The 27,522-nt window shown below is 41.1% G+C and overlaps 1 protein-coding gene and 1 non-coding gene across 11 annotated transcripts in view; one reads left to right on the top strand and one right to left on the bottom strand.

Moving 5' to 3' along the window:
- STARD13 (StAR related lipid transfer domain containing 13) overlaps positions 1 to 27,522 on the top strand; it is a 558,426-nt gene that overhangs the window by 437,746 nt on the left and 93,158 nt on the right. For 2 of the 10 annotated variants that reach the window (XM_077973673.1, XM_015120867.3), the window contains exon 1: positions 13,940 to 14,145. Coding sequence is in view for 1 of the 3 variants with exons in the window: in XM_077973669.1 (XP_077829795.1) it covers positions 20,672 to 20,807 (136 nt within the window). In the remaining 2 variants the exon portion in view is untranslated. 10 annotated transcript variants of the gene reach the window in all.
- Positions 16,743 to 16,812, bottom strand: MIR7171 (microRNA mir-7171). The gene has a single exon (NR_128346.1). It is a non-coding gene; the product is annotated as a microRNA mir-7171 (primary transcript).

The following is a 27,522-nucleotide window of genomic DNA, read 5'->3' as shown; positions in this document are numbered from 1 at the left end:
CAGGAACCCAACTCAAAGGGAAGAAAGGGACACACATCAAAGAAAGGCTGGTGTGTTTGCAGTACTTTTCCCTACTCTGCAGTCATGCCCTGGAACTGTGGCATACTGCATGGTGACCATCTCCCTCACTCCTTGGAAAGTTACTTTTATTTATTTATTCTGAGATTTATCCACCCCTTAGCATCTTACATAGTACTCTGTAATTGTATTTCACAATAGATATAGTAAACACGATTGTTACATTTTTAAAATTAATAAGAGAAGATACCCTGTAGATTTCCAGGGCCCTTATTTGTAGAGTCATCCAAGTTCTAGGTTTAGCTGTAGGTTCTCCTTTAGAAGAAATAATATTACAGGTATTCTCGGTTTTTTTCAGCGACATGTTGTTCAGCATAACCAAGCGTAGAATGGTGTGACCTAATTCCTATTTATCACAAGGTGTCCTTCCCTGTCTTTTTAATATCAAAATCTTAATGCTGAGTTTCACGAATATATAAACTACTCTCTGTTCTTCACAGACAACTGAATGAAAGATATGTTACAATAATGCCATGTTGAATTTATATAGTACTCTTGCTGTGTTAAGGTATGGCAGCATTTCTTATAATGTTTTATTTAACAAAGAGGTTGAACGGGTTCCTATGAGTCAGACAAATGAAGTGAAATAGGCATTATGATGTAGGAATAGTGTGGGCTTTGGAATTACATGCTTTGGAGTGAGAACTAGATTTGAATACTGTCGTACCAGACCCCTATTCACTTCTGTAGAGATGGCACCAGGTTCAAGAGGCTGAAGGAGAGACAGCAAATGAGACATAGGGTTTATTGAGGGGAACTTACATACAGAGCGCTCCAGTGGTGGCAGGCTGGACAGGAGAACTGAGACCGTCTTCGGAAAACATGCAGTGTATGTAGCATTTTCACTTATCCTTCACCTGGAAACCTTCACTTAACCCGAAACAAAGGGCCTGACTCCCCAGGACAGCCCACATTCCATGGGACAGGCCATGGGCTCAGATGTTCCTCATAGATAAAGAATGAATCTCTGGTTGGCCACTCCTGGATTCCTTAGCTTGGAACTCTGAACACACATTCCTCTTAGACCATAGGGTAACTCTCAGGGTGTTGGTCCAGTTAAGCTGTTGCTGTCAGGTATGTCTGCCATACAGTACAAAGTTGGCTACTTCTGTGTAGCTTTTGACACCACTGAAATCTATGAGCTTTAGTTTCCTCCTCTGTAAAGTGGAATAAAATGAGATGTGTGTGAATGTGTGTGTGTGTGTGTGTGCAATATAGTCTGCTCCAAGCTTTGCCATTAAGTAGACACTCAGTAAATATTAATTTCCCTTGTCTTTCTCTTTTAAAATAAATCACTTGCCTGATTTCCCTGTCCTGCTAGACAGAGGGCTTCCTGTTGGAAAGAACCATGCTTTGTTTATCCTTGCCCCGGCAGAGACCCTGGGCTTGTAATTTTTTCAGTAAAGCTGCATTTAAAAACAAATTTAAGCTTAACTTTTACAATATTTCTCATGCAGGTGTTTATTTCAGCTTGGTGCATTCTTCCCGGGAGGGGCATCACTCTCCTCCCTCGCTCTCTTGGAGGTTTTATCTGGAATCTTCTTGTTTTGGAGGGACTTTCTGATGCCAGCCCAGTGAGTTCATGCAGCACTAAGTGGAGAAGGCCAGGCCGCACGGTCCTCCTTGACCTGAGAGGATCTGAGGCCCCCTTCCTCTATGTGCTTGCACCACACGTGCAGTCATACATCGCGGCAGCCACTCTGGCTTCTTGCCCATAAAATAAATGTTCTCAGTCTGACATCGCTCAGCCTGACAAGAGGCATATTTGATAGGAGCAGGTTTGATAGAGAGGGTTTTGAAGAGGCCAAGCAGTGGAGGTGAGAGGCAGGAGGCAGGAAGTGCTCACACCATGGAGTCACAAGGGTGGGGCAGCCTCCTCACTCCTCCCCAAGTGACATGTCAGTACTTAGGTGGCACATGCCATCAAAAACAATAAGCTGAAAGAGTAGAAGTGTCTTTCAAATTTCATGTCTTGTGGGCTTTGATAGGTGTCGTATGGTGTCATGCCAGACCCCTGTTGACTCCAGTAGGGATAGTACCATGTCCAGAGGCCAAAGAAGAGACCTGGAGCCAGCCAATGAGACGTAGGGTTTATTGGGGGGACTTACATCTGGGGCAGTCCAGTGATAGCAGACTACACAGGAAGACCACTACTGTTTATAAAAAGCATGCAGTTTATATAGCATTTTTACTTAGCACCCTCCACCTAGCAACCTCCATTTAACCCACAACCAAGGGCCTTGATTTCCTGTATGGCCTGTGTTCCAAGGGATGGGCCAGGAATTTGAATGACCCTCATGGATAAGTAGTGCAACTCCAGGTTGGCCACTCTCAAATTCCTTAGCTTGGGACTCCAAACACACATTCTTCTTAGACCATAGGGTCATTCTCGGGGCATGCTTCAGTTATGGTGGTCAGGTGCCTCTCCTATACATATGGTCAAATACTACCAACCATATATTTATTTAAATTTTTTATTGCCGTAGGTTTTTGGAGAACAGGCAGTGTTTGGTTACATGAGTAAGTTCTTTAGTGGTGGTTTGTCAGATTTTGGTGCACCCATCACCTAGCAGTATACACTAAACCCAATTTGCAGTCTTTCATTCCTCGCCTCCTTCCCACCCTTTTCCCCTGAGTCCCCAAAGTCCATTGTGTCATTCTTATGCCTTTGCATCCTCATAGCTTAGCTCCCACTTATAAGTAAGAATATATGATGTTTGGTTTTCCGTTCCTGAGTTATTCACTTAGAATAATAGTCTCCAGTACCACCCAGGTTGCTGTGAATGCCATTAATTCATTCCTTTTATGGATGAGTATATTATATATATATATCGCAGTTTATCCACTCATTGATTGATGGGCATTTGGGCTGATTCCACATTTTTGCAATTGTGAATTATGCTGCTATAAACATGCATGCAAGTATTTTTTTCATATAATGACTTCTTTTCCTCTGGGTAGATACCCAGTAGTGGGATAGCTGGATCAAATGGTAGTTCTACTTTAGTTCTTTAGGGACTCTCCACACTGTTTTCCATAGTGGTTGTACTAGTTTACATTCCCACCGGTAGTGTAGAAGTATTCCCTTTTCATCGCATCCACTCCAACATCTTTTTTTTTTTTTTAATTTGGCTATTCTTGCAAGAGTAAGGTGGAATCACGTTGTGGTTTTGATTTGCATTCCCCGATCATTAGTGATGTTGAGCACTTTTTATATCTTTGTTGGCCATTTGTATATCTTCTTTTGAGAATTGTCTATTCATGTCTATAGCCCACTTTTTGGTGGGATTGTTTATTTTTTCTTGCTAATTTGTTTGAGTTTGTTGTAGATTCTGGATATTAGCCCTTTGTCAGATGTATAGATTTTGAAGATTTTCTTCCACTCTGATACCAACCATATTTTTTATCACAAAAACTTCCTGTTCTAGCTATGGTTTTAGAATGGCCTGTACTCAAATACTTTAGGGAAATGATACTCTGCCTTCCTTTTAAGATACCTAGAAAATGAGATTTCTCTGCTTGTTCTAGTCCCCACTCCAGTAACTTAAATCACATTTAAGCCATGAGGCAGCCACATCTCCAGGTGATAGAAGTGACCTTAAATATGATGAGCATTATTATGTCCAAGCGTCCTGGATCCAAACTCTGAACTACATCATAATCAAAAGAACAGAGTAAAAACGTTTTTAGTGTAAAAAATAAGTCATTTGCTATATTACAAAGTGAAAGAATGCTTATAGGTTATGAGGGGATGCTGTTTGGAGAGTTGCCAGAGGTTGAAGTAGGAGATAGATCTTCACTGTTTTTGCTTTGTTTTGTAGAAGTAAAGCACTTGTTAGCCTTGTGGGGTTAAGACCAGCTGGGCAGAGCAGAGCCCAAGCTGTAAGCATGGGGACTTCAGCATGACTCCAACAAGGCAGAAACATGTCTGCAGATGAAACCTCAGGTCTTTTAAGGAAGAATCCTTACGTGAAAGCAAGATCCCACCAGTCAGAGACTAGCAGGCTCAGTGAGAGGTGCCCATCCCCCCCGCTCCAATACTTATTCTATTCCTGAATTTTCTGATGCACTTACCTCTAAGCTAGGCAAAGCATTTTCTTGTTCTCTAAATAAATTCTTTTGCAAGGAGCAACAGTCTGTGTGTCTGAGGGGAAAAACGAGAGTAGAACCTAATGCTTCCAAAGGACTTAAACAAGGTTCTGTTTCCCTGGAAACCAAATCCTTTCCTGCTGTTTGTACACATTTTTTTTGTAGGAGCACCTGTGAAAGGAGATCAGTAGCATCTGAATCTCTTGTCAGTGATGGCGCCCTTGAAACTCAGAATGTCTTGGGTGTTTTGAAGCACATCCTGGTTGTTTTAAAAACTCCTACACTGCACAGCACTGGGAATATTTGGTTTTAGCTACCATTACAGGGAATGTGTGTGTGTGTGCGTGTGTATGTATGTGCACGTGTGTGTGTATCTGTGTGTGTGTGAGTGTGTAAGATGATGGAAAAGAAAATCTGGGATTTAGTAAAAGCTAAGGTCTTTAATAAGTTCTGAAGTCACTGAAGGGCTGTGGAGCTGGCAGATGCACTTATCACTCGGCGCGGATGTTCCTGCCTTTGGATTACTGGGAGCATTATGGTAGAGCAACTAATCTTTTGTGGCCAGTGCTGCTTGGCTGTGTTGATAAGTGTGATTAACAACTTTAAAAGTCAAATACGTTAGCAAATGCCTTATAGCTGCCAGGAATGTTGCGGCCACCCACGCGTTGCAGCAAGATGAGAAGTCTGTCTCAGGAGCTTAGGATTCCTAGACCTTTTAGATAAGTATGCCTTCAAGTTTGGTTTTTAAGGTTATTTCAACCCAATCAATTAAAGTTATTGTTAGAAAGCAGTCGGATATAAAACCAAAAAATGAAGAATGTGCTTTTTGTTTGTGAGGTTTAAAAAGATGACGTTCATTACACTTTCAGAATCCTCTTTAAGTCTGCTTTCTCCTTAAATTCCAAAGTGAACTTTAAAAGAGATGCTAGATTTTTAAAATATTTCATCGCACAGGCGTTTGTGGTGCTAACCCCGAATGAAAGTGAAAACTCTGGTGTATATACGATTTGGGTGAGGCCGGGGGAGGTGAAGTAATCTTCAAAACAGTGTAAGAAATCCAGCTTAGAAAGCGATCAGCCTGGCTTGCCACGTGACCTGGGGCTTTGTGCTTACCAAACTGCAGCTTCCTTTTTGATGCCCATTAACATCTTAATTAAAGCAGGCCCTGTGCTAAGCATTATACCAAGGATTTCTGGATTTCTCTGCCCAGGATTAAAGATACCACCATTGAAAATTTAAAGTATAGGGTTTGATATACAGGTCAAGGGTTAGTAGACAGTTGGGGTGAAAGAACAAGATAAGCACAGAATTAGGGTAATCAATCCCGAAGAACAGCAGTGCCAGTTGCAAGAGGCAAATCCAATCTTGTCGTCTTGCCATGAGCACAATGCATGAAATTGGCTTGCCCCAGCAGGTAGTTTATGCTTTCTGCCTCACTGTTGACTTTCCCTGGTCTGCGGCTGTTGAATGCCAGAACTTCACATACTTTCTCTACCTCGAGAGAGCCAGAGTAGGTGCCATTCCTTGGCAACAGAAACAAAGAGCAGACTCTCTGGAACATCAGACTTGTAGGAAAGATGCTGATGTGATGGAGATATTATTTATCCCTTATGTCCTTCTGAGCCTCTCTTGTGAACATAGTTAATTTTGTACCACATGATTTTGTTTTCTCTGTTTTCAGTACGACTCCCCAATGTATGGTTGACTCTTTCCCTACAAGATATATTTTTCCCACCCCTTTCTCTCCCTCTCCTTTTGGGTAATATAAGCCAGAGTGTATAACTCTTAGAATTTTACAAATATTGAAATAGGAATCCTGGATGTGCAGTGAAATGTCCACAGAGATAAGGCATTGCTGACATTTTCAAACTGTACCTGATGGGGAATGAAATTCTGAGCATTGGAATTTTATGTACCCAGCTGGCATTACTCTTACAGTTCATTGTCAGAGCCCTCATGTCACAGATGTGCTGTCTGATTCTTCTTATGGAATCTTTTTGGATAAAGGGAGTTCAAAAAATCAGAGTCAGTAACTCAACTAGCAAGCACATTGCCTTGATCTAAACACATGATAATTTGACAAAACTTTCCTTTTTAATCAACACTTGCAAACAAAAAGGTGAAAATGTGTCATTTTATAAGGAAAGGTAACTTTTTTCTCAGAAAAAGAAAGGCAGTTTAATAATAGCAGAAATTAGAGGACAGATTGTCATACCTGTTTAGGAATGTAAAATTCTGGAAAAAGATTTGTGAAGAGATTGTTTTTCAAACACACTATAAACATGAGTTTGTTTGGTTCTCCACATTACCTGAAAGGCTTGCAAGTGAAATTGAGTTGGAGGCATATGTAGTAGCCTGAGAACCTAAGAACTGCAAGTTGCGACTTGGAAATAGGCTCCATGACCCTAGAGAATGGAAAGTCCCGGAGCCCTCCTCATGCACATCTGCATCTGCCTGCACCTGCCTGCAGGACCCCTGAGGATTAATACATGTTGCTGCTCGTGTAGGCTCTAGGTGCCCGTGTGCCCAAGCGACTCAGTGTCCAAATCTGAAAGGTTGACATTTCTATTGCTGTAAATAAGAATAATTCAACAGTAGAAAGTGGCTTTATTTTCTGCTCAAAATGGGAGTAGAAAACAAGGCAGGCATGCTCTAGATATCTGTGCACATGCTAAAGAACAGTTGGTCATGAAGTAAGAGACTTAAATTCTACTTAATAAATGTTTTCATTTATGAGTTAGTGTGGGTTCACTCACCCATCTTTTCTACCACACTGCTTGGGATGTAAAGCTACTAGAGAGGTACAGAGGGACAAATCTGTGAGTTTCAGGGGGACAGGGGGACAGCCACCCAAAAAGGCATGCTTCTGACACTATTCTGGAGTGGTGCTGGTTCCTTGGTCTGGTCCCCTGAAACCACACTTTTGACTACAGTAGTCACTGGGGTTCCACTGAGCTAATCTGTTGTTACCTCTCTTTTTTGTTTATTTGAAAATCTCCAAGACATATTGTTCAATGAACAGAGTAAGTCTGAGAATAATACATATATTATGATTCTGTTTCAGTGAAAAACAATTCTTATGGGTATATAACATGGATATATATGTACAAGTATATATAGACATATGTGTATATTTTACATACATAAGATATGTGTATGAATATGTGGCATACATACACACACACACACACACACACAGAGTCAGCTCTCTCTGTCCATGGGTTCCAAATCTGTAGATTCAACCGTGAATTGAAAATACGTATTTTAAAAATTGTATCTATATTGAACACGTACAGACTTTTTTCCTTGTCATTATTCCCTCAACAATACACAGTAGAACAACTGGGTACATAGCATTTACATGTTGTGCTAGGTATTATAAGTAATTTAGTGATGATTTAAGGTATACAGGAGGATGTATGTAGGTTAAATGCAAGTACTATCCCACTTTGTATCAGGGACTTGAGAATCTGTGGATTTTGATATCTGTGGGGATCCTGAAACCAATCCCCCTTGGTGTCTGATATCACAGATATCAAAACCCACATATATAACAAGTGTGTTATATATGCATAACAAGTTTGGAAGGATACACACCAAATTGTTAATAGTGACTACTTCCAAGGGGGCAAGTGAAATTAGAAGTTGGGAATAAAAACGGGGTTTTACTTTTTGAGGCTATGCTTCTGCATTGTTTAAATATTTTCAATGAGCATTATTTGATATCATTAAAATACTTTAAGAAGATATTTTAAATAATTTTATTTTAATATCTTTCATGTTTTATATATTTTATTTTAAAATATTTTTTAAAATAATATATTAAAGTTTTTTTATTAGCTACTAGAGTGTGTTAGATATTCTTTGATTTCACTTGATTTCACTCTGTGAATATAAAAGTAATTTACTAAAAACGAATGATCCTGTTCTATACAATAACTATATTTTCATATTTATAATGATATTCATAGCATAATGCAAATAATGTATAGTACATTTCCAATGGGTTTTTATTTTCTCATTCCTTTATGTCAAGAAATTGGTGAATTTCTTAGTATCCAAGATCTAAACCAAAATATATGACCAAAAGAAACATACTCGTTCTGCGTAAACAAACTTTGGAACTCTTAACTGATTTTCTTAAATGTCCTCTGGGTTCCATGCCCCATATTGTCTTTATTAGTGAACTAAAGGGATCAAATTAGCCATGCACTACTCTTAGTTTCTTTTTGGCAAATAATGGTAGCTAAAGAAAAAGTTGTAAGGCAAAAGAAGATAAGCAAAACCTCACAATAAAATCATATTGATTACCAAATATAGGCTCAAATTCCGTCTGATCTCCAAATGTCGTTTAACAAGCAAACATATTAAAATACATATTTTCAATTCACAGTTGAATCTATAGATTTGGAACCCATGGATAGAGAGGTGTGTGTGTGTGTGTGTGTGTGTGTGTGTGTGTGTGTGTGCGCACAGACTTGAGGAAGCCTTAGCTCTTCACTTTCCTTTCAGATGCTTCAACCACAGTCGTATCTTACTTGAAAGGTTCACCTGAGGCTTGAGGCAAACATCAGGATTGGAAGGGTAGATTCTGTTGCCCTGCAGGCAGCATGGGGCAAACAGAGCCCTCCAGAGCTCATGGCTGGACGTGGGGTCACTTAGGGATTTAGACTAGGGCGTTATCACCAGAGAAACAGGTAAAGGTTTTCCTGGATTTTTACACTGAAATACTTTTAGCCAGTCCATATTTCTCAAATACCTTAATTCCACCAAGCACACTAGTCAACGGTCACAATTCCCACCAATTGAAACCCATTTCTGACATTCCAAATGCTAACTGGAGGTTGTTGGTGGAGAAATGGTAACAACAGGGCCTGAAACGGCCGATTCTGATGTGGAGGTGCCCTCTTTAGAATGCCAGGTACACTGTTGGTCTCCCAGATTTTGAATGGTTGATTAGATGCTAGCAGCATCTGCGGGATAGTTTAACCTAAGTGTTAAATAATGCACACGATATCGCACCCTATTTGCTCAAGTATTTCAAATTGCAGGCATTAATACAATTAGCAGTTCTTACAGAGAATTCTCAATTTCTTGATTTGTGGTTAATCAAAGTCAATCTTTTAAGTGTAGTCATAATCACCTATATTTTAAATCACCTGTATTTTATTCCATTCTAACTAAGGAATGATAGCATGTATTGAATGCTTATGCTAAGCTCTGTGGCAAGCATTTTACGTACATTCATGCACTAAATCTGTACAACAATCCTAAGATGTGTACCCTTATTACCTATTCAACAATGAGAGACTGCAAGCAACTTGTTCACATTCACACAGCTTGTACCATCAGAGCCAAGATTAGAATTCAGGCATTTGGGACATTAAGTGCAGTTTTTTTATTGGACTCTAAAGGGAGCCCACTGTTACCCATGAAGTCATACTGCCCTCACTGGCTGTGAAATACTGTGTTCTTCATTTACTCTTGCGGGAATTTGCAAATTGCCTGCACCTGTTACTTTGTAAGGGCTCCTCCCTTGATGTGCAGTAGGTTCTGCTTCCTCAGTGTGCTCAGTGTGCTCTCGTCTCTGCAGAGCTGATGTTTCATAGTCAGACCTGGCTCTTTGCAAAAAAGAAAGCAAACTCCCCAAGGAGCCATATTCATTGCCTCTAGGATCCTTCCTACTTTGCCCCTTCAAAGAACACTGTGGGCGTTTGCTGTTGAAGCTGCCCACCCACTCTGTGCATGAAGCTGGACTCTGTGTTCTTTTTGTTTTTGTTTTTTGTTTTTTGTTTTTTTAACAGGATCTTGCTCTATCACTGGGCTGGAGCGCAGTGGCATGATCACAGCTCACTACAGCCTCCACCTCCTAGGCTCAAGTGATCCTCCCACCTCAGCCTCCCCAATAGCTAAAACTCCAGGTGCATGCCGCCCCGCCTGGCTAATTTTTAATTTCCTTTTTGTAGAGACAGGGTGTCTCTGTGTTGCCTAGGCTGGTCTTGAACTCCTGGGCTCAAGTGATCCTCCCACCTTGGCCTCCCAAAGTGCTGGGAGTACAGGCATGAGCCACTACGGTTGGTCTTGGACTCCGCCTCTTGTATATGGTCATTTAAGATGTCCTGTCATTGAAAAGAAAGGGAATGATGATTGAAATATCGGTCCCTCACTTAAGGATGGCATGACTGAGGACCAGCAGATCTGTCCTAATGATTGTTGCTGTGCTCAGTTTATGAACTTGTACTGCACTTACACCTAGATATTGCTTGGAATGGTTAATTGGCTTCTTAGGCCCTGGAATTTGGGGGAAAAAAGAGAGAGAGAGAGAGAGAAGATTCAGACATCATGCTTTTTGCTTTGCCATCTGCTATAATTCTTAAAGGCATTTTTAGGTCCCCAATAAGGGTAGTGCTGCTGTTTGTTCCTTTCCAATGCTGACAGGCTCAGGCACACAGGTTCTGGGCTTTTGATTATGAAATTGATCAAGGGTGGATGAGGGCGATTTCTGGCGCCTTTGAGTCAGTGGTTGTGGCCAGAGAGACCATATACATTTGAGTAGGTTGTACATTGCACAGCTCTAGGTTGTCCTGGTCCTGGGGAACGCAGGTGCCAATATGTGGGTACCACACAAGTCCTGAGGTCCCCACCCATGCTCATTCCACTCCCCAATATTTTCCTTCCTTTGCCAGAAATTGAATCCCCGTCTAAAACTTCTCTTCTAGACACACTTCCTGACCACTAGCAATCTGGTGCCTATCACCAACATGCTACAACAGTTGTCTTGTAGCTGTGTATGTATTTTAAATGGCTGCAAAAATATTTCACTATGTGGCTGTAGCATAATTTATTTGTCAGTTCCCTATTGGTGAGCACTGAGGTAATCTGCAGTCTTTTACAATGACAAATGCTGAAATTAGAACTTGAATATGTGTGTACACCTGTCTGCAAATACCTCTAGGAAAAATTCCTCAAGATGGGATTTCCTAAGACATACCTCCCTCGACTCGCATGTTTTTCTAGTTGCCTCTAGCACTCTTCCTGTTTTTAACCCTGTCCTCCTACTTCAGCCTTCATGACCTCTTGCTGAAATCATTGCCATAGCCTCCTGAGTGGAGCCATCTGCCTACACTTCCCTTTAGAATCCATCCATAACACGGTTTCTAGATCTCACTGCTCAGATTGTGTTACACCTGTGCTCTAAAACCCCCAAGGGTTCACAATTGCTGCCTGAGCTGGTATGAACTCCCTGTACCCTCTCCCAGCATCCAAGGCCATCCCATATATGGTTCCGCCGCATCTTTGGTGACTCATTTGCTTGATTTCCCCCACGTGTTGCCTGTGCTTCAGCAGCACCAGAAGGCTCCTGAGTCCCCGAGCTTGCCTTGCCTCCTGTTTCTTTGGGTGCCTCAGAGCTCACTCCCTACTTGGAAGTGTCCTTCTCTCTCCAGGGTCCTCCCTCGTCTCTGCCTGTATACCCTCATGCTACCAGCCCGTCCTGTTTTCTAGATTCTCCCACTCCCACTCCACAACCTAGACTCCTTCCACTTCCCCCGTCCTCATATCCTGCTTTTGGTTATAATTTCATATCATGTCCCCTTGCAGACCACCTGCTTAGAGACAGCTGGCAGCATGCATCCTCTGAAGTGGCTAGCACAGAATGTCTTGCACATTTTAGGAGGTTTTTTTTTTTTTTTAAAGGATTTATTAGATAAGATCTTTGCAGTTGACAAATTCTCTTACCCAAAATTGGCATAATCCTTTAACCTGGGGAGAAGAGATCACACACACGAAACTATTATGAAAGTAGTGAATTTCCCAATATATTTAGTCAAGAGCACACAAGTTCATTGGCAGTGAGGTTGCAGGAAGGGCAGGAGCAGGAGCAGCCCATATCATCTGCGTTTCCTGGGCAGGCAGGTCACAGATGCCTGTCACACAGCCTGCATCAAGCAGGGCCTGCTGGATTGGAAAGCTGACTTCTGACCAGCTACAGCAAGCAAGGACTTGCAACACCATGTGGGAAGAATTTACCCTAACAATCCATGTGCTTTCATTAAAGGGATGTTTACAGACATCCTGGTTCTTGACTCAAGTTCATTGTCACCGAATGACGTTCTCATGGAGGAAGTGGGAAAGGGGTGGAATTGGGGGGTGAGTGTAGAAAACTGGACGAAATCAGAGGACCCTGAACAAAATCTCTCATGTTACTTTTCAGTGACTCAGAAAGCCTCTCTCCCTACAAATCCCTACAAGGTTGAGACACGCAGGCACTCTCAACCTTGAAGTATCTGATTTTACAACTTCAAACTCAGGCTTCTCACAATACTCTATATTCCATCTCTTAGAGTGAGTACCTCTTATCTAGTTCAAGGTCTCATTCGTTCTCTTATTTGACAGACACCAATTGTGTGTGTTCTTGCCTTTAAGGAGCTCGCTGACTAATGGCAGATGCCAATTCTAGGGTTCTATTGAGTGAGAGTGGAAGGAGAACTAAGGTCTCAAACTTTTACTACTCAGCCCCACTCTGCCCTATGCTTCCTTTGTATTCTCCCTCACTGTGGAGCTCAAACATTTAAAATCTGAGTGACCGTTATCCTCAGCATGCACTGTATACTCTGCACCTTATTCCTGGAATCCTTTTATCTTTGGCTGTCCTTATCGCAGGCAGTGGTAGTTTGGTATCATCCTCTGCCAGATTAAACATATATATTTATTTAATATTCTCTCTGTTGTTGAAAAGAACAATGCGAATGTTGCATAATAACAACAAAGTTCTTTATCATCTTCATCTGATCTGCTGTCATCTGTGGGGTCTCCAGAGCATACTCTGTGCTTTTCATGTTCGTGGACACTGTCGAGAAATAAAACAGACTTGAATGCAGATCCTCTGACTCTGAATCCTAGTACAGTATTCCAATATTTAGCCTTAGTTTAGGAACACTTACTTTCTCTATTCATAGTAAGCGTGTGGCGTCCACTCACTGATAAGGTGGGATTACCACTGAGCATGCAGAATACGAAAGTCTACAGTGCATTGTTTGTCATGCTCACTTACAGAGCAGACTGATTGTTCCACAGTCACCTGTTCAACCCCACTTGGTAGCAGTTAACCCCGAGAAGCAATCGCCTCTCATCTGGAACCTGAAATGCATCCCATGCATTCTCCTGATTCACCAAGTTCATTGGCAATGTAAATACCAGCAAATCCTGTTGCCAGCTGAGGGTGTAATGTCATCTGTAATGTCATCCAAATGTGAAGGATGACCTGAGTTTTTTAAGGCTACAAAATTAAATGTGCGCTAATTTTGTTATGTCCTATTTTGGCATTTTCTCCTTTTCCGTTTTCTCCTTGGAATTGGTTTGCACAATTTTAACAGATTAAAAATTATTTGGTCATGGGTGTGTGTGTGTGTGTGTGTGTGTGTGTGTGTGTTTCAGTCATAGGCATCTTCTTTCGAGTCTTATTAGGCATGGAAAAACCTAAGCTTGGTTTAAAACACTTGCTCCCTTCCTGTGAAGTTTTAGGCTAACTTAAAATGGGATGTGTTATATAAGGAAGGCACCTGACACTAGCGGTGGGGGTGCCTAGGAGAAGGAGCACCCCCCTTGGTTTGTGATAGACTGGCAGCGTTTCCTCTGGTATGTGCCAGAGCGGCAGAGCCAGTTTTAAAAAGAGGATTTATAGGAAATCCAGCTGTGAGTTTTCATTTTTTTCTCTTAGAGCTGGAGGCGGGGCCAAAACCAACCTCAAACCAGGCACACCATTGATCAGGCTAGAATGATGTGGACCAGTCTCACAGACAACAGCCAAGCTCAGAGGAAATATTAGCTGGCAGAGATAACGAAGAGAAAACATTCGCTGACAGATGCACCATCTGTCAGTTTCTGAGGAGCAGTTTTCAAGAAAGCTGAAAATGAATTGAAGAAGAGAGGGGTTTTGTTTGAAAGGTACAGCAGAGCCTAAGGACAATTTTAAACAAAGTAAGTTTGTGTTCCATAGAAAAAGAGGTCGTGGTGGTGGGAAAGACAACAGTTACTTCCTATGTAGATTGTGAGTTTTGTCATTGATATAAAAAGTTTTCTTTGTAGTGGACTTGATATTTACAACATTCTCTTAACACGAACTTGATTTAAAATTAAAAAGCAGTGACTGTCATTTTGGCTACTCACTCTAGAAACATTTGCAAGTTACAGTTAGATTTATTTAACGTTTATTTAATCTCAGAGAGAATTGTTTTATCTCAGACTACAGATATGGATAAGGCCTTCCTTCCTTCCTTCCTTCCTTCTCTCTCTATTTATAACAATGGGCAAAATTATTTGTATCTTTCCTCAAAGGCAGTTTATTAAGAAAGTGACCCACCCTTCAGATTGACGAGGTTGGCAGTAAATACTTTGTATTAGGATGCTTAATTCCATGGGCTACGTTACTTAAATAGCTATGAATATGACCTGGACTTCCTACGAGCCTTCCAAATAATGTTATTGGTGTTGACATCATTTTTAAAGGAAGCTGCTTCTGGATCTTCTGTAGTTTATCTTTCTCAAAAAGTCTGTTCCCCTCTTTCAGAACATAAGCTACCATATGAAACAATCCTGCTATTTATGTTTTATACATTTTCCAACGGCTTCGTTTTCAAAGTTGGACTTGGGCTGTTCGTAATTGTATGTTACATCTAAGTGGTTTGCGTTCGATGTCATATGTCGCATGTTTTATTAGACCAGGATTTGTCTAATTCCAAGGGGATCTAAAGCAGTGATTGAGAATCAGATTCTATGAGCGATAGCAGAAAGTTCTCAGGGGGCTCACAGGAGCTCCTTTATTGGAAAAAGTCAGTTCTCTTACAATTTACACAGGCGGAAAGGGATTTATTTTGCATCTGCGTTAGCAGGCTGTCTAGTCCAAACCAGAAGTGGAAGCGCTGGCTGTAAACTCGCCAAAGTAGAAACCACTCAGTGTTATGGCCCAATATGGATGTCAGAGCTCTGGAGCATGTGTGGGAAAATGGCCACAGGCCAACGTCTGGAATCATTTATCTTCCGGTAGAGCCTAGAGGACAACTGTTTTATGCATTTTACAGAAATCCTTGCTGATTGATTTCATTTACATAGAGCTGGTGCAGAGACTAATGGTGAGGACAACTAAAAATGGGAGAGAAATATTGATCTATTTCTGCTTTTCCTGACATCCTGGTCTCATTAGTGTTCTTAGCACCTTTGAATGAGATTATGCCGTTACTGACAACCATATGGTTTCTACGGGGTTCTTTCCACGCGTCTCATAAGAAATGCCACATTTATGTCTTTTCTTATTGGGGAAATCAGAAACTGAAAGTGGAAGGTTTTGTCGTACTGTCTTTTCATTAGCTTAGTCTGTTTCCTACAGTCTGAATGTGAAAAATGAGAGGAAGGAAATATCAGTAGACAGAGTTCTTTGTACACTCCGTGCAACCTATGTAGTCATTTAGAGACGTGTGCCTGCTACTCTTTGTGCAATACTGGGACATACTGTTGTTGATGTGTAGATTCATATCTGCCTGTGAAGGCATCATCCATGCCAACCAGTATGTTCTGCATGAGCTAAACTCACATGTGCTGACACATGCTGACATGTGACAAGGTAGCATCCGGGCCTGTTTTTCTAACGTGTAAAAGAATTTTGCCAGCCTCTGACAGTACCCACGTCAGACCTTCTGGAGACGTTTTTAATTGATTTCAAAGACCAAGGTAACAGTCAGAAGCCTTGGATTTCAGACACTACCCTTATGCTGCCTAATTTTGTGACCTTGAGGAAGATAATTAACCTTTTGATAAATCCATTTCACTGCTTACAAATATAGTGAATAATTATAGCCATTTTTGTCTCCCAGAGATATTTCAAATGTCAGTAAGACATTTATAATGCATCTTGTACTATTAGCTTTTGGTACGTATGCCATTAATGAAATTGCCTCCACTCTCTTAGACAGAACTTCTGCGTTACACTGAAAAAGCTAAAAACTTTAGCCTTTTAAAGTTAAAACAAAATTAAAAACAAAATTCTATAATCTTATGTAGTAGTACTTTCGTTTTTTGGAGGCTGCTCTTGAAGGTATTTGCATCTATTGTTTTCTCTTTGTGGAATAGTTATTTGATTTTCTCATCAAGATTCTCAGCATTGTGTAAGACTGGTCATTTCCTCAAACAGGTTGAAGTTTTAAAAATCGGGCTAAAATTGGTGTGATGCTGCTTTGATTTAGTATGATTGAATATATGTATTTTTTAAACTTCCTAATGTAAAGAAAATGGATAATAGTACAGATTAAGGTACATAGTATTTTCTCACATTTTATAGATACATAGATATACCATAAAAATAAATATATGCTAATCTTCATATGTATATACACACACATGCACTTCATCTTTCAAAATAATCCAGTAAAAGTGATAGCATAGCAGCATGTAAGATATTAAAAGATAGGAGTGATTAATGTGTTTTCATTTTAAATCCTTTTCATTTTACATGATGAACATGATCTCAGCTTAGTGTAGTGCAAGGGACATCAGAAGCCAGACCTGCAGTCTCAGCTGCCAGTGCAGAGATTCTAAGGGCCACCACACACCCTGTTCTGTGCACACAGGTGCGTGGTAGCCCCTAGAATCTCGAAGCGTGGCAGCCTTGGGAGCCACGCCATTCAACTGTGCTCTTCTGCTGCAGCGTGGGAATCAGAATGTGTGCCTTACCGCAGGCGGTGTTTGGGAGGTTCATATGACATGATGCGCGTGAAAATGCTTTGAAAACTTTCAGGCCATTTAAAGTCGCTAATTGAACTTTGACAACTTCTTTGTTCCTGGAATATTCCTTTCTTCCCTTTCTTAATAAGTTCTGCCCATCATTCAAAGGCTCCCTTAATCTTTTTTGATTTCCTCAAAGGTGTTTCTTTGGAGCCCCCAGAGTCCCTCCCAGAAAGAGGAAGCTAGTGAATTTTGCCACCCATGTCCCTCCCGCCTCACCCACCAGATGACTTCACTATTACACCCCGTGTTTTCACACGTCCACACTCTGCCCGGTTCTGTCCCTGCACTCCACTAAATATTTTCTCTACCACTTGCCAACATCCTCCTCCTCCAAAGCTACCTTAAATATCACTTGCCTTTGAAACCTTCCCCACCACCAGTCCTCCACAGAGCTAGAGCCTTCTTCATTCATGGTTCCAAACTTCTAATCAAGGCTTTATCTTGTTCTACTTCTTTCTTTATTTACACATGTTCCTTCCTCCCTAGGCTCTTCAAAGACAGGCCAGGTGCCATGCTGCTTTGACTCCCTGGTGCTTGCTGTAGTTTCTCATGTCTGGTTGGTGTTCAAGTAATGTTTGTTGAATGAATGAGGAAGTCAGTCTTTCCATATCACTTCTTTGTGGGGTCCTGTCATTACACACTTTCTGGGACAGAACCCTGGTACCCATTTGTGTGTCTGGAATAAATTGTCCCTTACGGCATAACAGCATATAGACTGTTCTCAGCTGGGAACCTGAGGTTCCAACAACCCAAAACCCTGCATCTAATCACCAGCAGATTAACTATTAACCTACTAGTCCTATCTGAATCCTACTAATCATAGTTAGGTAACTAAACATTAAAACTGTCATCCAACTATCTCTATTCTGAGCGAGCCTTGGCATATTTGTGACTAGTTGTGTTTTAAAAAGAAAATCTGACCATCTTTTTGAAAGGCAGTTTGGCAGCATTTGTCAAGATCCTCTGATCCAATAATTCTCCTAGGAAATTATCCTAACGAAATGGTTTCATAAAAATGTAGACAAAGCTTTCCGAACAAAGATGTTCAGCATGATATTATTTATAAATAATATGAAAAATGGCAAATAAGTGACCAGTATTACTTTTATAATCAAATTAAAATTCTTAAGAATCCAAAGGTTGCTTGACAGATTATGTACTAATTATGTTGACCATAAGGCCTCCGTTTTTAGGTTCTTTACACAGAATCAAGGATATACTTGGAACAATCAAGTTGAGCAACTTGTTACCATGCTTCCAATTTTACTACTCTCCCTTCTCTTTAAATTTAGAAAAATGTTGAAAATAAGGTAACCTTTGAGGTCAGAATTTGAAAATTCTTTGACAGAATAATCTGAGCATCAGAAGGGGCCTAGGAGGCCTGCTTCAACCATTTTCATTCAAAAATTGACTGCATGGAGAGCTGGAGATTCAAACTGGTTTAACTTTGCTCTTGAGCTGAGGTTTAAAACAGTTAAAAAAAAGGCTGAGAGTGGTAGCTCATGCCTGTAATCCCAGCACTTTGGGAGGCCGAGGTGGGCAGATCACGAGGTCAGGAGATCGAGACCATCCTGGCTAACATGGTGAAACCCCGTCTCTACTAAAAATACAAAAAATTTAGCCGAGCGTGGTTGTGGGCGCCTGTAGTCCCAGCTACGTGGGAGGCTGAGGCAGGAGAATGGCGTGAACCCAGGAGGAGGCGGAGTTTGCAGTGAGCTGAGATCGCGCCACTGCACTCCAGCCTGTGCCACAGAGCGAGACTCCGTCTCAAAAAAAAAAAAAAAAAAAAAGAAGTTAAAAAGAAAACTTGAGTCTATTTGTTCAAAGACTATGAAGAAAAGTATGTGAATTCGGAAGTTTTTTGGTAATCTCTCATTTAATCTCTTTTTACATGGAATAACTGGCAGAGGTAAAACCATGTTATCATAGTAGTTTCTGCGTGTTATATCGGGATAAACCACAGGAGTACCAGAAATAATCACTGACCAAAATGGGTTCGTGTAGTCATTGGAACACGGGATTTGATGGGGCCATGCCGCTGAGATACACCGTCCATCACCATGTCTGGGCTCAGTGTGGGAGGGTTTCTGTTTCCAGTTCTTGGAATAATACTTAAAGTGCATCCCCACTAATAGCGGCCCCCCCTGAAGCTCTCAGTACAGGGGTCAGAGCTAAGGATCGCTAGTGGGTAGGAACATTTCCATCTCATCCCCAAAGTGCAGAGAAGCACATTGCTTCTTTAAGCGTGTTTCTAAATGGTCCTGTTTGGTTGTGTTCCATGTGCAACAACTGAGTAAGTGGGTGCAAGTCCTCTGCTTCAGAGAGTTCACTGTTTAAAAGGTGAAGGAGCGCCAACTTCCAAAGTGAGTAGAAACACAGTAATACATATACAGGTAAGTCCCCCAGTAGGGCAACAGCCAAGCACACATGCAATGTCAGTGGCGGCAGGTTAGGGGTAGAGGGAGCAGGGGAAAGTGGAGTCCTGAGAAATTCACTACAGGGAACTTAAGTGTCAGTGACCAGGAGAGCACCTTGAAGTGGTCTCGTTGCTGGTGATGCTTTGGAAGACTGAAGCAGCCTTCACGGGGCTGGCACGGTGGCTCCCGCCTTGCCAAGGGCTTCCACATACAGATGGTGGGTGGCACAGGGATGAATAGGTCGTTTACCTGAGCTTGAGCTGAGCCAGGCTGGTTAGGGGACCTACATGTGAATGAGAGAGCAAGCTGCTGGCTGAAGAAAGCTTCATTATCCTCCAGCCCCAGGAGCTCCTGGGGGATGGCAGGGAAGGGCATGAGCTCTCTCAGCAGACCACAGGGCTAGAAAGGGGTGTGTACGGTTACCTTCAGCCTCTGCGGGGCCTCTCCAGAGACCTGTTTATTCTGCACTCAGCAAAGGGCAAGAGGATCCTGTCTGAATTTGTTGCTCGTGGGCCCAGATTTCAAACATGCTCTACTGCCTCAGCAAAGATTACGCCATAAAAGCTTCTTGGAATTATTGGTTCTCTACTCCCCAGAAGAAAACAGTGATTTAAAACAGTCTCCTGAGAACCGCTGTTCTTCCCACACGTGCTTATTATCCTGCATCCTGGGCCATTGGTACTGGGCCCAGCCGATGACTGGCCATATATACATTATGAGACATGCCTAAGGAGGAGAAACCCAGCAAGCAGATGAGATACAATTTCTTAAACTAACCGTAAATTACTCCATGAAAAGAACCCTTATGTAACACTGAGGTATCCTGATTAGTGTTCTTTCGGCCTTGCAAGTACCTGAATGAAACCACAAAATAGTTAAACAACAATATCGGGAACTCAGATTCAATAAAAGCTGTTTATTTTTAGCTGAGGATCAAGCTCCAAAATAAGTGAGCTCTCTGTGCCAGGCGTTCCAGCAGAGCAGAAGAAGTTATCTTTATCTTTAGAGTTTCTTATAAAGTCTTCTGCTTCATGCTGGCTTAAACTATAGCTTTATGTTTCTTTTCAGTTGTGCTGACATTCACTTTGGTGTTGGTGTATTATTTCTACAAAGGACCTAAATGCTTATCTCTCTACAATTCTCCTCCTCCAAAATGCACAGCTAGTCACACTGTATACTTAATGTCAACCAACATTTCTTGAGCAACTACTATGTGTAAGGAACTATGAAAAGGAGACAGGCCTATAACGTCTTCTCAAGAATATTAGAGTCGTGTCTTGGGGACAGATATGAACACAATTCAAGGAAGAATGATTTTTTTTTTTGTAATCAGAGGCTTAAGGCCATGTACTACGGAGCACATATTTAAATCCAATTCGAAGAATGGAAAAGCTTCATGCGTGATACGAAACGTGGCCTGGAAACATCAACAGATTTCACTAGAAGGTAAAGTAGGAAACATGCTCAAGATCAAAGGACGTATGTTTGAAAACACAAAGACTTTAAAGTGTTCAATGGGTTCCTCAGCGTGACTATACCTTAGGGATGGATGGAGACATCTTCTGCACTGGGAAACGCGATTGGAAAGGGAGACGGGGGCTAGAAGTTTTTAAGGGTCTTAGATGCTATTTAATAAATCACATGTAGTTACTGACAAATTATGAGGAAGGTGGCGATTTTCTTTTTTTTTTTTTTTTAATTTATTTATTATTATTACACTTTAAGTTGTAGGGTACATGTGCATAACGTGCAGGTTTGTTACATATGTATACTTGTGCCATGTTGGTGTGCTGCACCCATCAACTCATCATTTACATCAGGTATAACTCCCAATGCAATCCCTCCCCCCTCCCCCCTCCACATGATAGGCCCCGGTGTGTGATGTTCCCCTTCCTGAGTCCAAGTGATCTCATTGTTCAGTTCCCACCTATGAGTGAGAACATGCGGTGTTTGGTTTTCTGTTCTTGTGATAGTTTGCTAAGAATGATGGTTTCCAGCTGCATCCATGTCCCTACAAAGGACGCAAACTCATCCTTTTTGATGGCTGCATAGTATTCCATGGTGTATATGTGCCACATTTTCTTAATCCAATCTGTCACTGATGGACATTTGGGTTGATTCCAAGTCTTTGCTATTGTGAATAGTGCTGCAATAAACATACGTGTGCATGTGTCTTTATGGCAGCATAATTTATAATCCTTTGGGTATATACCCAGTAATGGGATGGCTGGGTCGTATGGTACATCTAGTTCTAGATCCTTGAGGAATCGGGTGGCGATTTTCGACTTGTAATTTAGGATGAATATTTTGGTAGAAAGTGCATCAGAGAAGATGCAGTAGCACCATTTATAAGTCCATTGCAGTAAACCAACTCTCCATTTATTAAGTCTACATTCATTAGACATCTACTGTGTGCTAGGCCCGGTTTTAGACTAGACAGAGGAATGAGCAAAACAGGAAAACAAAGTTTCCTGACTCTTGGAGCTTATGCTCTAGTGGGGAAGACAGAGAGTGAATAGCATAAATAAATGGACTATGTTTATTTTAGTGATAACTGATAAAGAGAAGGAATAAAATAGGGAAAGGGGGTGTGGAGGTGCGGGAGAAGGGTTAATTTCTGTACATTTTGCAATATATATTCAAGGTCATTAAGGAAGGCCTCTTGGAGAAGGAACTTGAGGGAAGACGTGAAGGAAGGAGGCTTCAGGCAGGGTCTCTAAATGTCTGGAGTAAGCCTGTGTCAAGCAGAGGAGAAAGATGGGTAGGGCCAGGGCTCTGATGCTGGGTGAACCTGGGATGCTCACAGGTTGACTGGTAAGTTAGGCGGTGTGGGCAGAAGAGGGAAAAGAAGAGAAACGAAGCACCCTTAGTGACTGTGGGCTTGGTTAATAAAGAACAAGTCAGAGACGACTTAGGTTTTTTTCCTGGATGGCTTAGGTTGACATATTTGGTGTTGAAACAGCTTTTCTTCTGTTTTGTGTTTTGAGATGGAGTCTCACTCTGTCGCCCAGGCTGGAGTGCAGTGGCGTGATCTCAGCTCACTACAACCTACACCTCCTGGGTTCAAGGGATTCTCCTGCCTCAGCCTGCCAAGTAGCTGGGACTACAGGCATGTGCCACCATGCCCGGCTAATTTTTTTGTATTTTTAGTAGAGACAGGGTTTCACCATATTAGAAGGTCTTGATCTCCTGACCTCATGATCCGCCCACCTCGACCTCCCAAAGTGCTGGGATTACAGGCGTGAGCCATCGCACCCGGCCTGAAACAGCTTTTGTAAGATGGTCTTGGTGACCTCATCAAGGAAGAGGGGAAGTCAGCTAAGAGTCAACAGCCAGGGATTAGGGCTGGGGATTGGAATTCAGTGGCAACGTTTTGGATTAGCTCCTGGGAGGAACAGGAAAAGGATCTAACTAGATACAAATATAAGGACTGATGAGCAGGGTGTCAGCTGTATCGTGGCTTGCTGATCCGTCAGGCAAGCATACATTAGCACTTACTGCGTCAGCAGCAGCATTGTGTCGAATGCTAGGCGGACCGAAGTCGAATCGGCTCGCTGATGGAGAGGAAAGAGAATATTTACAAATATATAAAGTTTGTTCTTTCATCAGGTCTGAGAGAATGAGATAGCATAAATATTTAACTCTGACAATAAACCCACTTGTGATACAAACAAGTTTTATTGGGCTGACTCTTAAAAGGTCCATTAAAAACATACACACACACACACACACACACACACACACACACACACACACAACTCTCTTCCTTTGTCTATAGAGATAACTCAGCACCAACAGCTCTATTCTTCAATAATTAACCCCACCTAAATCTGTCTGTAGAACTGAGTTTTCAACCTGTGTGCTTACAGGGTACCTCACGTGGGATGAGTGTGCTCTGAATTGGTAATAGGTGTGCTGAAAATATTGACCTCCTCAATCTTGGGCTGGCTGAGCAGGACCTGGGGCGACCAAAGGCTTGGGCTTCCCGTAGCCTAGTAGCTTATCCCAGCATGCAGTACAAACACAACATGTATGCCATGTGTGAAAAAGGCTGGGAAGCAGGCAGTGTGGCTACTCTGTATTCATTTCCCCAGCACAGTGACCCCAGCCTTTTTTGAATATACACTCATATCAGTAGCAAAATCTTGAGCAGTACTCCCAATATATCTTTATGTATTTTATAAGTTATAGGCAGTTCTACTATCATTAATATCTCAAGTCATAAAGGCCAACATTAATAATTATGTAAATCTCTATTTCAAATTGTCTTCCAGACAATTTTACACTAGTTCAGTTGGCTTCTTGTCTGGTCTAAATCTATGTTCATCATTGTTGCCTTGTAGATGTGACTGTTAACAGGGCCAGTAATAGGAGTAGGGAAATTTCAGCTTCGTCTCTTTCTTGCTGGCTACTCATTGCTGGTAATTAATATTTTCTCTTTGTGGTTCCTCTGCAAGAATCTTTTTAAGTTACCTCTCCATTTTGTGGGGATTAGTTTGGCTAAAGATAAGCAGTGTAGCTCATAGTCTGTCATAGTCTGTCAATGGTCTGTCAATCGAGTCCATGTCGACTGCTGCACATCATGATGTAGGGCAGTACTGAAAGCAAGCGTGGAGGTAAGATTGCTGGGGTCAATCTTCTCTACTGTATAATCTCCATCCTCCCTCCCAGAAACCACCAGCAGACTGGCAGCTCCAGTGAGGGCACCTCCTATCATATCCTGACATTCCATACTGTCATGACAATTTATTTCTTTAAAAATATTTATTTTGTTTTTATTTATTTATTTATTTATTTATTATGATTTTTGAGATGGAGTCTCGCTTCATTGCCCGGGCTGGAGAGTGGTGGCACAACCTCAGCTCACTTTGTCTCCCAGGTTTCAGGGATTCTTGTGCCTCAGCCTCCTGAGTAGCTGGGATTACAGGCATGCGTCACCACACCCGGCTAATTTTTGTTGTCTTAGTAGAGTTGGGGTTTCGCCATGTTGGCCAGGCTGCTCTTGAACTCCTGACCTCAAGTGATCTACCCACCTCAGCCTCCCAAAGTGCTGGGATTACAGGCGTGAGCCATCATGCCCAGCCTAATTCTTCAAAAATATTTTAGAATATTTTAATTCAATATTTTAAACACAGATAACATTTCTCATCTAATCATCTGAACCCTATTTTGGAGACCATTGTTCTTGTGTCCTCTAAGTGTCTATTACCTCCCTTCTTAAACAAATGGAGAAAGCTTTTAGTTGTTATGTGTGTCCCATCTGCCAACCACAGTTCAGATCACCTCATTTCATCCTCACAGCCACCCTTTGAGGGAGAATGATTGTCTCCATTTTACAGATGAAAAAACTGAGGCTCAGAGGGTTTATTAACTTGTCCAGGTTGGCATTGCTTGTAAGAAAGAGAGACAGATTTGAAACATATGATCTTTTCCATCTTAACTACTGCCTTCCTTCTCTTAGGGCTTGGGGTAATTTCCGTTCTCGTGTCTAAAGAACTAAGTCCTGGAAAATAATGAATTTTCAGATCTCAAGACACGCTTTACGATAATACTGTCGTGGGTGCTACGTGTCGGCTTCCTGGCTAAAATTGCAGCATCGTTATGACTGCTTTCTGTCCATGCGGCAAATCTGGTTGCTATGGTATCCTTCACATAGAAAAATATTCGTCAGCTCCAGGTGGCTGGAACACCACACAGGCTTACTGATAGTGAGAACACAAGCAATGATTCAGTGAATTACAGGATACTCTCCTGAGAGAAAAATGTGGTCCCCGGGGACTTTGATGAAGTAGGCTAGAGATGTTCACTTTGTATTTTTCCCGCTACAAAACTTCAACTTTAGTCCGTTGAGTTACAGACAGAGTGGCTAAATCTGCAAAGATGTCAATAACAGGGGATTACTGAAATAGCGTTCCTTCCTGTGGGGGAAGGAATATATTGCATTAAAATAAATGAATGTGTTGACCTAGTCAAATTAAATTGCCATATCCAAAATAGTGGCAGATTAGGCATTTTAATTGTTGGTCATTGATTTAAATCATCTCCTGAGTCAGAATGTATTCTCATTGAACATGATTACATCCAGATAATGTTTTCTTCCAGTAAGAGGGAAAAAACAAAGGAAAATAAATAAAACACAGTTCACTAGAACCTCATAAAAGTTCTTGCACAAGAAGTGAAGTAGCATGGGAAAATATGAGTTCTTTTACAAAAACAAGTTTTTACTTGAAGTCACTGGAAGATTGCTGTTCACATAACATATTGGTATGTGTATATGTTTATACAAGAGGGGGCTGCAGCCCCAGGAAAATGTAAATCAAAATCTCTATGGTAGCTGTGGTCATTTTAAAAAATGACTAACAGCATATATAATCTCCTTTCAATAAAACAGTGAGTTGTTCATTTCTGATTTTTTAAAAATCCATTTTCACTTTCTCCAAAGAAGCCCATATCTGAGGGTTGAGAATCATGTTTCTTTTCGTCTTAATTCTTCACTATTTTGAATTTGTTTTATATTCTGCCAAATACAAGCAAAGCATTATAGCATTGAAAAGTTTTCTATTAAAAAACATGACAAATTATATCTAGTTTATATTAAAGCAATTTCATTCTGTGCTAAATACCTTAAAATATGATGTTTAAGTATAAACTTACTTTTAAGTCAAAAACAAATGCTGATTAACCTTTTTAAAATATTCTTACCATGAAAGAATCTACATTTACAACATATGTAAATCAGGGATTTTTTTTTTAAGATTCAGTCAAAACTTTTTTAATGAAAACATTAGTCCCCTTAGTAAACTGAATTTCATAGCACAATGTTTCCTAATGAATATTAATCATCTCTCCTTAAATTATTTACCAAAATTCATTTAATACACAGTTTTAAAGGTGTTTTTGAAGTGAAGTATATTTATGGTTCAAATATCATCAAATGAAAATGTGGTATTAGGCATGGGCTGTGTTCATTGCCTTCTCCGCGTGACTTTTCTGCTAAGTTTAGTCCATTGAATCTAAGTCCAGATTGAGGCAAGAAGGGCTAGAAGAGTATGCATCTACCTAGCAAATACTCTGTCTTTCTTTTTCCCTATGTAAGTGAAATAAGCTCTAACACTCCTTGAGGTCTCTGGGATCATTCTAGACTAGTTTGTAACAGGAAAAAAACAACGTGAACACCTCAGCTTAAAGGGCCTTTTCTTCTTTTGCTTCAGCTCTAAAAGAAAAAAAATGCATAATCCTATTACATTTAGTTATCAGCGCCACTTGAAATCCTGACTGCCTTGATAATCACCATGGAGCCGTGTGCCGCTTAGCTGATAGAGAGCTAAATTCAATTCATAGTACGGATGACTAGATACACCTCCTCATTTATTTTACTGATCTCTACACTTTCTCCTGTCCTCCAAGTTAAGATATTTTTTGTTTTGTTTTGTTTTCCTGCTGCAAATACCATGTCACAGCCAACAAAAACACTATAGCAAGGCAGCTCTGAGCAGCATGGCTTTGAGGAAAGGTGGGAGGCACTGGGCTTCTCTGTGTCTGGATTTGAATCCTGACACTGTCGCTGGTTGCGTTCACGCCTTCCGACTGTTTTGTCGCTGGTTTTGTTCTAAGCGTCCAGTTGCTCATCTCCAAAATGGCAACGGTAATGTCTCCCTGAGTGTCATGAGGGTGAGAGATAATACAGTGAAGAGCCTCGAGCTGTGCTCTGTCTGGGTGTTTGTCCAACAACAAACCATTATGTCATGTTGTCATTGTTACTGTTTCTCACCTCTTAAAAAGCTCTTAAAGACCATTCTGACTGGAAATAGTGTTCCCACCTAGAACCTTCTGCAAGGAGTCAAGATGTTTGATGGTTCAACTTTTCCTTCTCCTTCTAATCATTAACAATTTTCATTTTCATTAAGCCCCGCTGTATGGATGAGCTCCTTTTTTATCCTCATACTACATGGTGCAGTGGTGAACATGTGTGTTTAGTGGCTGATTAAAGTATGAATAAATAAATGAAGAAATTATGTGAGGAATTGTTTGTCCTTTCCTCAGTTGCATTTTTGTTTATGATTTATACCCTCCTTCTTTTAAAAAGATGTTTTAAAAGCTTTGCCATTTTCTTATCCCCTCATTCCCATTTAGTTATGAATGGGGGCTAGAATTGGAGCAA

This window comes from Macaca mulatta, chromosome 17 (genome assembly GCF_049350105.2).
Source record: "Macaca mulatta isolate MMU2019108-1 chromosome 17, T2T-MMU8v2.0, whole genome shotgun sequence".
Taxonomy (NCBI): domain Eukaryota; kingdom Metazoa; phylum Chordata; class Mammalia; order Primates; family Cercopithecidae; genus Macaca; species Macaca mulatta.
The sequence above is the reverse complement of the archived record's forward strand: the minus strand, read 5'-3'. Positions and strand labels throughout refer to the sequence as shown.